We start from the raw sequence: 12,858 nt of genomic DNA on the forward strand, positions 1-12,858 counted from the left end.
AGTAAAATTCACTCTTGCAGGAATGGGTAAGGTTTTCAACACCTTCCTGCCCTCCATCCCCAAATTGTGCTTCATTAAGGCTACTTTCCGGGAATCTACGAAATCTTCTCCGCCTATTGCCTCCAAGTAGGTCTCAAAAGACTCTAACCAATCCTCCCATGACATTTTAGGTTTCCCAGGACTCTGCAAGAACTTTGGGGGTGCTAATATAGATGACATATCCATATTGGTAAATAGCTTGCCTTACCAGAAGATATTCGAAAATAATGCAGAAAGGTGTGATTAAATAATTAAATATCACAAAGTTGCTCAACTGATACAACATGCGATAAAGTCAGAGTACAATAGTTCTTGAAAGAGAAGAAAATGCATAAAACAACAAATTAAAATAATGAAAGTGGTCACCGAAGTCACTGTTGTTCAAATCAAGTTGCTTCCCTCCTCGTTAAATACTGCCAGTTTCCTTAACATAAATCAGTGTTACAGCATGATACACGACGAGCGATCCTTTCCGTGCTGCAAGATTTCCATGACAACATCAACACGCACCTACGCTGTGTCGCCACGATGAGTGTCAAACGTCTTCCCTACGCTGGTTGCACTGCGTTGCTACGTGTCTCCCTCACAATGACGCGCACCAGAATGGAGAGTTGAGCAACACGCCAGAGCACAACTTGTCACAGAACACAGTAAGCTCTGCCGGTAAGCTGCTTTTTAAATACTAATAAATGGTTCCCTCACTGGTCGCTTAGTTCACCGGTGCTGTATGCACAGTTAGCCTCAGCTGTGATCAAGAACACCGCGGCAGCTACTCGCCGGTCGCTACAGTCAGCTGACCGGTAGTTCATCATGCGGTCGCGCCACTTCAGTTGCCTCATAGAAACTGTACAATTGGCTATGAGCCGCAGCCCTCACTCACAGCGGAGGAATGACTGTTGTAATGTGCTGCACGAAACAGCTGATTCACTGATCTCCGACTCCCGCTTAGAATCATGGCCACTACTCACCACGCTTGATCACTGCAACACGGGCTCACCGCTAGTTCACAATTCACCAATTCACAGCACACCACATTGTGCCAGGACCGCCAGAATAATGGCCACAAAACACGTCGCTGCAGACACTGCCTAGAAATTCAGTGGGTATCAGGACAGCCTCTTCCCTAGTTAGCCTGGTGTGGTGCACCAACAGACACCACATCTGTTGATCAAAGTTGTATAGGGGTTATAGGATCAGCACGAAATCCATAGCAGCTCCTTGTTCAGTCTGCCCTCTGGGAAACGCAATCCCATCCTCGTCGCCACTTTTTAGAGGTGCAGGCTATAGTTCTGGAAAGAAGAGCTTTATTATGATAGGAGGAACAACCCCTTGACACGTCCTCCCAGCAGCAACTGTCTTCTCCTCTGGTCCACCTATCAGAACCTAGGACGGCTGGCAACCATAACAAGAATGCAAGACTAGTTGCTAGGACACAACACTTTCCACTGGGAGAAACAACCTGCAGGTTGCGAGGGGTTTTTCTTATTTTCACTTCCAGGTGTGCCCAAACTAAAGGCTGCATTTAAAGGGCCATGTCTAAACTTGGGTGGTATGGTGAACAGGATGCTTGTTTCTGGTCCAGGGAGGACCTGGTCTGGCAGTTCTGGCTGGACTGTTCCCATGAGGAGCAGGGTCAAGTCTGATTGGCATATGACTGGGTCTAAACTGGGGTGGCATGGTGAGCAAAGGAACTGTGGATTTAACCCACATCTCTTAACTGGGGGTGAATGTTTGATTTGTTCCGCATTCGATCCATCATTTAGTGTGTCTTTTGCTTTCTCACTCTAACTGCACTGAGTATGCCCAGATGTGGGTCCCACTGGATTCAAGTTAACCTGGCTGATGAGGGGTGATATCCCGAAACCAGTCCCAGGATGCGTGTTTCTGGTCCAGGGAGGACTGTTCCCATGAGGAGCAGAGTCAAGACGGATTTGCATATGGCTGGGTCTAAACTGGGGTGGCATGGTGAGCAAAAGAACAATGGATTTAACTCCGATCTCTTGTCTGTGGGTGAATGTTTGATTTGTTCTGCATTTTGTCCATCATTTGTTTATTTTTACATTTAAAGGGCCATCAGCCTTTTTAGTTTATGTATTGTCCTGGCTTGGAGCATTTGTAGCCTTACACCTAGATGCTGGTGCAATGGATGGAAGCACGTAATTTATCATTTCGCAAGCACTTCAGAGAAACTACGATTTGGAGGCATGTTTTGACTTTGCTCAACTCTTGTCTGCAAGAGATATGCGCTCAATTTAAAAGTGGGGGATGTATCGGTATGAGTAACGACATAGCTGCCAAGTTTTAAGTCTGCTCATGTGTGACATTTTCAAGTTTGGATCGTGCTAATGTGTGACATTTCCAACTCATATATGTGACTATTAGTGGAAAATGAATCATGATGCACCGCTATCCATATTGCCCTAGTTTTTAGGGTCTGTGAAGTCCAAGCAGAGCAACTGGCCCCCACAAAAGAAGAAATTGTCACATCATTAAAATCGCCCAACCACCTGAGCTGTAACGGTGCATGATCTTTTCATATTAGGCTGTGAGATTCCTGTAATAGCCCTTTCTCCAGGCCCCTTCCAGCATCCAAGACCACTGCTATTACTCCTTCCCTTCGGGATCCTGCATCGATTGTTTCCCTTTCAAACTCCTGTGGCAAATCTGAATTCTCCACACACCACGAGGGTTCCCTCCTTTTGCAGCTCGTTCTTATTTTACTAGCTTCCCTAATTTAAGTATCTTGTATGCAGTCCATCACTGCTACCACAACATTACCTCATTTTCTTCTGGGTCCTGCATTGCTTACCCTCATCAGGCTACAGCATCTCTTCCTTTGCCTCGGCTCATTTTACCCTCAATTTATTAAGAATGGTACAGTGCTTTCTCTGATTAGACTCCTACAGCCCTCTACATCAACAGGCTACTGGAGCCTTCTATCCATTCAGCCGCCTCCATCCAAATTCTAGCAGCACTCTCTCTCTCTCCATTGAAACACTTCTCTGTACATACTCTAGAACCATTCCTTCTAGCACACCTCCCTCCGCCCTGTGTGCCAGTACCATTTCCTTTGCTATCCAAGTTCTTCTTCCTATGCTCCTAAACCCTTCTCTGAGAGCAGACTATTGGTATGGCTGAATATCAAGTGTGGCAACTTCTGGCAGTTCGTGCTATTAACCTGCAGCATTTTGCATTCTGGGACTAAGAATTTATTTTTTACCATGTCTATAGGTGTTGAAAATCGTAACATGCAAAGTGCTGTCAGGTAAATGGCTAGGGACTGACAGATTGTGTAACTTAGCAACTGTGCTTCTAATACAGATCATCCAATCACTCCTTTAATGATAGTATCAAGAGCACCAGCTCCTGATACTTCAGCAGCACAGGAAATCATGCAACAGACAGAATTCATTACTGGCCGTGGCTGGACAATACAAGTTTAAGGAACGGGTATGGTATAGTTATTTATTGTCTCTTTTACGTTGTTTTAGGTGTAATTGTCCCTCTGCACTCTTCTTCTTCAAGTATAGTGTAAAACACTGCCTTATTTACCTTTCAGGAGCCTCTTACCCACACATTAACCTTAGAAAAAAAGAGAATGTACATCCGACCTTTATCTGCGTGTTTCTTCTCGAATTGATGGCTCAGGTTGCGCTATATTTTTAGGTCTCACCTACGCAGCGCGCATGCTCTGCTTGGGAGGACCTTTAGCCATCGCTTTTCTCTTTTTGGAAGCAGACACTCGTGCTTGTGGCGGCATCCACCTTGCGGGAGCGCGCAGGGGCATGCCACAAGCACGTGTGTGCTTCCAAAAAGAGCAGACTGCGCGTGCACGCACGCACCACTCCCGGGCTTGTTCCTTCCATGCAGACCAGCAATACGAGCACGCGTGGGCGCACCACTCCCAGCCGAGCTTGTCATATTTCATGAAGTGCAGAGGCCATGAAGCGGGTGCTGTGTTGCTAAAAGAAAGGCATTTGGCTTGTATTTTATTACTTTAGTTTACTTCAATCGCAGGAAATGTTCTATTTTGGTGTTATGTAAAGGCGGGTAACGGGTCTGTCAGCACCGGGCTCTCTACCAGCCGAATTCTTTGATGTGCGTTAAACATACTGACATTAATGCGCGGATTAATTCCGTGTTTACACAACCGCCGAAATCGAGTCTCCATCTCCGCCCACTGCATTTCTCCCACCCACCCCGTATGTCCTCTAGCCATTCTCTCCTCCCTTTCCTACTCGCTCTCCCTCTTGTATGTCCTTTAGTCCTTCTCTCCTCCCTTTCTTGCTGTTTCTTCTCCCCCGATGTCCTACTGTCTACGCTTTCACGCTCTCCTGTGTAGTGTCTTCTGTACCATTTCCTGTCGATTGCCTCGTCCCTTCTAGTCTCTAGTCTCTATTCCTTTCCCCTATGATGTCACTCCTTTTGTTCGTCACTTGCTACTCTGTTCCTCTCCCGACACTCCTTTCTCTTTCATTTGCAGCAACCCTCTAGTGCCCGAAGTTACATATTACATTACATAGGCTTAAATGCCTACCACTGCTACTGGTTTGTTCTTCATGTAGGGAAGCAACAAAGTCCTTACTCTTTCCACGATAGTACTGCTTTCATTGACGTAAACACATGTCAAACCACCACCTGCTTTGAAGTTCTAAAGTTTTCATTTCCATTTTTCAAAGCAATGTGAAATGAAGAGAATGAAAATAGTATTTAACCGTTGCCAATGTACTCTTGTCACAATATTGTCTTTAAAAAATGTAGCAAACCTTCGTCTCTCTCTCTAAATCTCTCTCTAAATCTCTCTCTCTAAATCTTTCTCTCTATATCTCACTCTTTAAATCTCTCTCTCTAAATCTCTCTCTCTCTCTAAATCTCTCTCTAAATTTCTTTCTCTCTCTCTAAATTTCTCTCTCTCTCTCTAAATCCCTCTCTAAATCTCTCTCTCTCACTCTGGTAGGTTGACATGCTAGCTGTCTATTTGGGAGTAGGACGTAGCTGATACTCAAGAGTTACTATGTAAACAAGCATTGGCATAGCCAATAGGTCTCGCTTTTGGGACCTTATAAGTATTTAGTTATGCAGCACAATATCCTTGGTGCAACAACATCAACCGTTGCATGGCTAAACACTTATAAGGTCCCCAAGGAGAGACCTATTGGCTACGCCAATGCTTGTTTCTAGTTGCATCCCTCTGGCTTTGATCAGCGAGGAATCGGAATCCGCTGGTAAATCAAGTTGGAGGTGAAGGGAGAAGAGGAGGAATAGGTTCCTTCAAAGACTCAATTAATTTCCTGTGCCTAAAGGTGAGAGCCCCAAAAGCGAGGTGTGTTAAGCCCCCAAAACTGGACCAATACTTAGACTAACTTGCCTTGGCCCAGTTGTCAGAGAATCCACGAGTACAAGGTCTGCTCCCTGCTTACAGAGGTTGTTTCTGACCTGTACACGAGAGCACAAAGCCTCTTGAATTAACTCAGAAACGTAGTTTAATTCAGCTTCTGGGAGGTTCGCTTTTTCTGCAACACTCACAGCAGGGCCAGAGTGACTCTCACTATACTGGGAAGTTGGTCCCTCATATGGCTCAGTCTGTAAAATTAACCACTTTGCAGCTCAAGTGGCAGAAGTGATGACATAGCAGCCAGCACAGCGTCCACGCTGTAACCACTTCAGCAGCTTAAAGCAGACTGTTGAGCATTGAGCGCTCACTGGCAACATACTTTATTATAGATTGCTAGCATTGGCACATTGTGAGCAATGTTGTGGTGGTCATAAAGCTCTAGAATGCATGACAATAAGTTTTAGTGTGAAAATGCGGGGTTAATGACTAATAGCTCACTTCGCGATGTTAGAAGGACTTCAACTTACAAACTACGAGTAACAGAAGGATCTCTGAGACAAAAGCAGTAACTCACTGAGCTATCTATACAAAATACAAATCTGGAATCTGCATGTTAAACAGTGTGCGTTGCAGTTGCAACATCAATCCTCCATGTCAGTTTGAGTCAAAACTGCGACTAGACAAATACAGATTTTGGTGGAAGTGCAATAACCACCAGAGTTATCTAACCGTTACTATCCCTACACAAAGATCTTTGCAGCAGGTGCGATATTTCAAAGGGCAGTCTCTTTGTGACTGATTAATCTAGAACAGATTTATTATCACGTGTGTTCTTGTTGCCAATTTCTTTGTGCCGAATTTTCCAAGAAATAATGTGTAGTTGGACAGCCAAACTCGTTTTTCATTTTTGTTGCAGATTTTATATAGCGCGAACTCGACCCGAAGATATTTGAGCGCTTTACATGAGCACCGGTTACGCTACACATTCAGGCACGGGGAGATTAAGTGATTTGCCCAGAATCACAGGATGTGGACGCGACCCCGAGGTTAGAACCCTGGATTCCACCACCAAAGTCGGCAGTCTAGCCGACTGACCACATCCTCTTCTTCATGACTTCACTCCCTTTCCACTGCCACACCGTGGCTCCCGGTTAATTGGTTCCTGCAGTACATTTTTCTAATTTCCAGCACAGGGTCGTGTAGTTCGCTTGAACTCTACATAACGAGCCAGAGTTCTCGAGTTCAAACTCCTTCACTTTTCTAAAATGTCCAATCTATTAGCGGTAGGCCCGGAAGCACAACTAGAGTAAACCGGAAACGGGGTAGCTCTCGTTAGTAACAGAAGAAAGCGTGCTTAGCAACGGAGTGTAAGCTGCGCTGAGTGTCTCGAGATGCCGTTGGCCGTGAAAGATCACTCGTGGGAGCAGACTGATTCTGTGGTTTATATATCTGTGCCCCTAAAAGGCGTCAGAGCAGGCAAAGCCGACGTCGTATGCACCGAGGAATACCTGAAGGTGAGAGTCTCGCTGCTGTAGTACGCAAGCAGCCATGCACAGTCGCAGACAGAAGAGATGAGGCATACTGTACCACCCGAGGAATAAGTGGTCACAGGCAAGTGAAAGACAGGGACCAAGAGCAGAGGGTTAGAGAGACTTAGGACAGATGCTAGTCTAACAGCGTCCTGGCAGTTAAATGTGGTTCCCCTAATGAACTAAAACAACGCCTTTTGAAAGCGCTGCCTGTTCTAAAGCTCTCATCGTGAAGTTTGGCACGCTCAAATTCATCCGACGGTATAACAGAACGTTGTGACGAGTTGTATACATTTTTAGGTCGAGCCTGGGCAGCGCATGCGCTGCGAGCCATGCTGTATTGGAGTATGGACTTGTAGCCCCGCCCACTCTCCGTCCATATTTATCATTGGCTTGTATCATTGTCCTTCGAAAATGGTGGCTTTTGATTCCTTCTGGTACACTTGGAGTTGAAAGAGCCTGTGTGTTGCAGGTTACTTGTTAAGAACATCCCCATATTATAACCACTTCAGTAACTTTTATGGAGCAGGCAAAGTCAGTTTACAGTTGTAGCACCTATCTCTAATGCAATATTGTTTGAATATGTATACAACACAGCCCCCAGGGTGTGCGTGTACCTGTTGTTATGCAGAACTTGGTGGTGTTTACTTGCTTACAACCCAAACAGTGGAGGTAGTGGTTAATGTACTGACGATCTCGAGGGCAAAGCGGGTTTGTGCACATCAGGCATCCCTACAGAACCAAGAAAAAATGGCAATAGAACCGCTGCAAAGCAAATAGTTACAGTGATATGGTCTATAAGCACTGCTGATGGATGTTCTTGTGATGCATTTCGGCCTTATTGTGAGTTGCGTGGATCCTGCCCAGAAAGGCTTGCTTAACAAAAACAACAGTTTAAAAAGAATAACCACGGATTGCAAATCTCCATTTAAGGAAAAAGTTGTATTTGCAAATCAGATGATCAGTTTCAGTGTATATTCAGTTTTTTATTTCTATTTCTATTTTTGTATTTGTTAAGAGCACTTTCACAGAAATATCTTGCCACTAAGTTTGAGAAAAGCTACTCAATATATGCGACGAAGAACTGGCCTTGAGATACAGAAAAATCTGTATTGTACTAGGCCTTATAGTGGCAAAACAAAACATTGCTCATAAATGGGGAGTGCGGATATTGCCAATACTTGAAGAATGGAGTTAAGAGATGGACTGGTGCATACTGGTTGAAAAAAATAGTATACGAAAACAGAGGCTATCCTAAGAAATGGGGAAAAATATGGAGTTCCTGGGAGGCATACAGGGGCCACTGAAGACCTATGAATGTCCGCGTAAAGCAGGACATTGGGACCAGCAAATCTAAATACAGTAACCTGAGGGTACGTTACGAGAGGGAGGTGAATACTTTTCTCCCATCTCGAGGGTGCATGCACCACTGTATCCGTGACCACTCTGGTGGTTTTTCAATTTTGTTGTGTGTTTTATAAAATGGCAATAGAAACAAGTGTTTTTTAAAAGTTTGAGAAAAGCTAAAACAGAGAGGGAAGGGTAAGCAATATTAACCTGAGAGGTTAAAAAGATAGGTCTTTTGAAACATCCAAAGATCTGGCAGCGGTGGGCCGCATATCGTGGCATTCCACTGATACCGCTGACTTCCGCGGCATCAGATCCAGGAGATGAACCCAGAGAGAGATACTGGCTTACTACACTGCTATATGATATACAATCATCTGAAGAAATCTGGGCACGGGAGGGTGGCAGCGGGTGCATATGATACCAACACTTCATACTTAGTTGTTTAGTTGGCTACTGTTTTGTTCTTGATTTGTACTAATATAGACTATAATGCCATATTAATATGCATCAATCTGTACATGTGTTGATCAGGCTCTTCGGGTCGTTTATGGCTGAAAATACTAATAAAATGTGTTTAAAAGTTTCTAAAGAAAAAATGGCTGAGGAGGAGCGAAGTTTGTTGGGTAGTTCACCGAACTTCTTGGCTGTGCCCACAGGAAAGGGTTTATCTCCACAAGTTTTGGTGTGAGCTTATTGGATGATTAACAGAAAAGGCCACCTAGAAAGAAACAGAAGCAATACATGAGTGTTTAATTTAGAGGACAGAAATTGAGGTGTGCAGCCATGGATTACGCAATGTGTGACAATCAGGGCCTTAATCAAGATACCCTTTCTAATAAATAACCAGGATATTTGTTGGAGGACAGGCGAGATATGTTAACTTCAGAAAGTGTTAGTGATCAAATAAGATATTGTGTTTTGCATGAAGTGCAGGCATCAAAAACGTTTGTTTAGGAGCTCCATATAGCAGGCATTGGCATAGTCCAAACAAGATTGAACTAATGCCAGGACAATTGAGATATAGAACTAAGAAAACTCCTACTCGACCGTTATTTCTTATATCTTTGCTAAACGTCACACAATCTATGACACATACTGCATTACATTGTTTTATAACTTATATTTCTTCTATTTAACACACCTTCAAAACATTTTATTAACACACAATTCATCAGATATAAGACAAATCTCTAATCATCAAAATTGATTTACAAATTTTATTTTTCAAATATATTGTGCCCCTATGTCTCTGATACCACTGATTTACACATTCATATTCACTCTTATCTCTAAATAAAACAACAGTCCCTAGATTACAGTGTGCATGAAGTTTGTTGGATTTGTTGCACAATCCTGGTCCCAGTCCGATGACCCTAAAATTAGCCGTTGATACATGTTTCAGTGGCTACTGATCTCATTATGTCACCTTTTCAGGACCAACATTCAATGCAGCTGCTTTCCACTCAGCAGAGTACGTACAGGACGTCCTTTGTCTATAAAGTATTGAACTCATAGGTTTAGAACCAGTGTCAGACCTTGAATACATATTAAATATTATTTAGTAAACATGCAACCTTTATCAGCTACAAGTGATTCTTAAGGTACAAACAACAAAGCAACATGAAAGTGCAGTGTCTTTAATAGGAGTAAGTCTTGAATGTATCTTGATAGTGCTTAGAAATATTTTTGGAATGACCTCTTTGTCTTATTTGAACCTGAATTGAAATAATCAAGTATGATAGATCGGTGAAGTAAGTGAACTAAAATATCCTACACCTAGATAATGCATGGGTATATTGGTTTGTAGTTGTAAATTGCATTTATATAGTGCTTACTACCCCTGACAAGGTGTTGAAGTGCTTTAGGCTGGGCAGCACTCTGCGTTGGAACCCAAAGTTAGTGGTAGACTATTGAGATTATTTTTTGTGTTTAACATAGCCATTCCATTCATTCTCTCCAGTTTCTTTGCGGTGGATTAAATGAATAAGAGTTAGTTGTCGTCATTAGTGGGTGGGGGAGGGGGTGTACGTGATCTCCTGCAGATTGTTGTGTGATAAATAGGTGAGTTGAATGAGAATATGTATTGTTATCCTTTCCTTGTCTCTAATTAGCTCTGCTTTTTTCCCCATGGCTCCCATGTTTCTACTTAGACTTGGGTGTTGGATATGGTGGATCTATCATCTCACTCTATTGTTTTTGCCTTGGGAATCACTTGTAGCGGAGAGTGTGGCCTGTTTAGTAAATGATAGTGATTATGTAATAACACATCAGGATGTCATGCTCTGCGAGCCATGCTGTATTGAAGTATGGGCTTGAAGCAGCACCCACTCTCCGCCCATATTTGTCATTGGCTTGTATCATTGTCCTTTGTTAATGATGGCTTCTGATTCGTAAATAGGCTTGTTAGTTCCTCCTTAGTACTGCCTTGTTTTCATTTGTCACCAGGTAGATAACCAAAAAATGTCCACTTGTGATCAAAGTAACTGTTTTATCGATGGGATAATTAGTTTTTCAGTTTTCTTAAAATAACCCTCACCCGCCAAAGTCATGTACCATTCTCAACTGAAGGTGGAGGTTTCCAGGAGCAGGTATTGGGCATTTCTGGCATTCCTATTTGCTTCAGAGACAGGGCTGGCTGTAGTGGGCACCGGGTATTTCCCCGGTGGGCCGGACGGGTTGGGGACGGTTTTGTGGTTGTGTGTGTGTGGGGGGAGCTGCAATATTGGCTCCCTTTAACAAAAGCGGGAACAGTGCTTTTTAGCAGCACCCCCCTCCAAATCCACCTCCGCTTCCAGGGCCGGTCGAGCAGCAATCTGCCTGGGCTGATTGCTGTTCCCAGTCTGGCCCTGGCCAAAGATTTTCAGTTGCTCACTTAGATAGGAGGGTGAAGAGGAGTTCAGCATTTTGTGGGTAAATCAGGAGGTTTTGAATTAGACCCGAGCTTCAATGGGAAGCCATTGGAGGGTTAGCAGGGCTGGGGAAATGTGGTTACATTTATTGAAACCCAACTCGAAGCACTCTGCTGCATATAGTGTTGCTCTCAGTGGCCCTACATGAACTTTGGGAATGCCTATGGAGAAGGGTAATTCAGTAATCTAGTCTGGAGAGGATGAGGGACTGCATCACTGTTTTGAGGTCTTGTTCTGTTCTTTGATCAATTGTCTGACACCCCACAGCTGCCTGAGTTTGCTTTCAGACTTTAACTCCGGTCGATATGTAACTTGTAATGCACGATATTTAGTGCAGTGCCAGCCTTGTTTTGAACAGATGCAGCACTGAGGCTGTGATTGCACAGCGCTTAATGTGTGCGTGTTCATAATCTTTTCCTAGCGGGTGAGACCGGCTTATATGCGCCGGTCTAGAGCATAGTTCATTCAATTATTAGAGGTGGGCGTGCCTCTGTAAGCTTGATCCAGGCATGCGCATAACTTTTTGTTCAGCTGGGGGTCCTATTGGAACCGCAAGACCATAAAGAGCTGAGCTTTCATCTGGCTTCTTCCTGCAAACCCATTAAGAATGTGACTTTATGGCCAGAGCTGCAGACTTTCGAACTGGGGAACCTGGTACTGAGGAACCAGTATCGAGTCAAGGATGCTTGAATACCTTCAGGTCGAGTTCCCGTTGTGTACAAACTACACAAAAATACACAAAGAGGTAAAAAAAAAAAGCATTGCCATGAGAAGGAGAGGAAAATAGATACCCATTTAGTGGTTGATTTGTACAAAGTGAACCCAATAAACCCTGAATAAATTGTGGTTGCCCCACCTAAATTGTATGATCTTAGGTAAATATTTTATTTCAATAAAATGACTTTTTCTTCATAATCAATCACACATGAAAGTACTTTAAAGTGTGAGTTCAGAACATCAGCTGTACGAAACCTATTGTGTTTGATTAAATAGACAATAATATTGCTCTATAATAAACTGGTCTACAAACAGGGTTCTCGTGACAGCTATCTTGCCTCTTAGTTTACTAATGGTAAGATGTCATTTGAGATGTCATCAGTGATGTCAATGTGTCAATGACCATGTCATGAGTAATGTAATATGTGAGGTCATGTGCAGTGCATTGTGGAGGCATAAGTTCTAGTTAGCTCAGGCAACTTTCACTGGTTTTGTATGAGTGAAATCTGAGCCTATAACTACAACATCCCTGTAAACTTTGTTTTTTTAGTCAATTATGAAGATTTTTTAAATGTTATTTCCTAACTATAGGGGCCCTGTAACCTTGTTTTTTTCAGTTAATTACTAGGGTTTTTTTAAAATTTTATTTCCAAACGTTAACCTTTGGGAGTGAGTGTTTGAGTGAGTGCATGAGTGACCCAGTGGGTGTTTGTGGGAGTGAGTGTGTCAATGGGTGTGTGTGTGTGCCCAAGTGGCTCTGTGAGTAGCTGCATAAGTGTCTCACTGGGAGTGTAAGTAGGTGCTTGAGTGTCTAAGTGGGGCTGTGAGAGGGTGTCTGAGTGGGTGCGTAAGTGTCAATGTAAGTTTGCGAGTGCCTCCATGAGTGTGTGTCAGTCTGTGAGTAAGTGCATGAGTGGGTCTGTGAGTAGGTTTGTGAGTTGGTGCATGAGTCTGAGTAGGTCTGAGAGTGCCTCTGAGA

General features: G+C 43.5%; 1 protein-coding gene across 1 annotated transcript in view; it reads left to right on the plus strand.

Moving 5' to 3' along the window:
- The first annotated feature begins 6,677 nt into the window (after positions 1–6,677).
- DNAAF4 (dynein axonemal assembly factor 4) overlaps positions 6,678–12,858 on the plus strand; it is a 153,964-nt gene continuing 147,783 nt past the window's right edge. The window contains exon 1 of the mRNA XM_085646330.1: positions 6,678–6,888. Coding sequence (XP_085502456.1) covers positions 6,766–6,888 — 123 coding nt within the window. The 5' untranslated portion in view covers positions 6,678–6,765. The remainder of the gene's footprint in view (positions 6,889–12,858) is intronic.

The sequence above is a fragment of the Triturus cristatus genome, chromosome 3_1 (genome assembly GCF_964204655.1).
Source record: "Triturus cristatus chromosome 3_1, aTriCri1.1, whole genome shotgun sequence".
In the NCBI taxonomy this organism is placed as follows: Eukaryota; Metazoa; Chordata; class Amphibia; order Caudata; family Salamandridae; genus Triturus; species Triturus cristatus.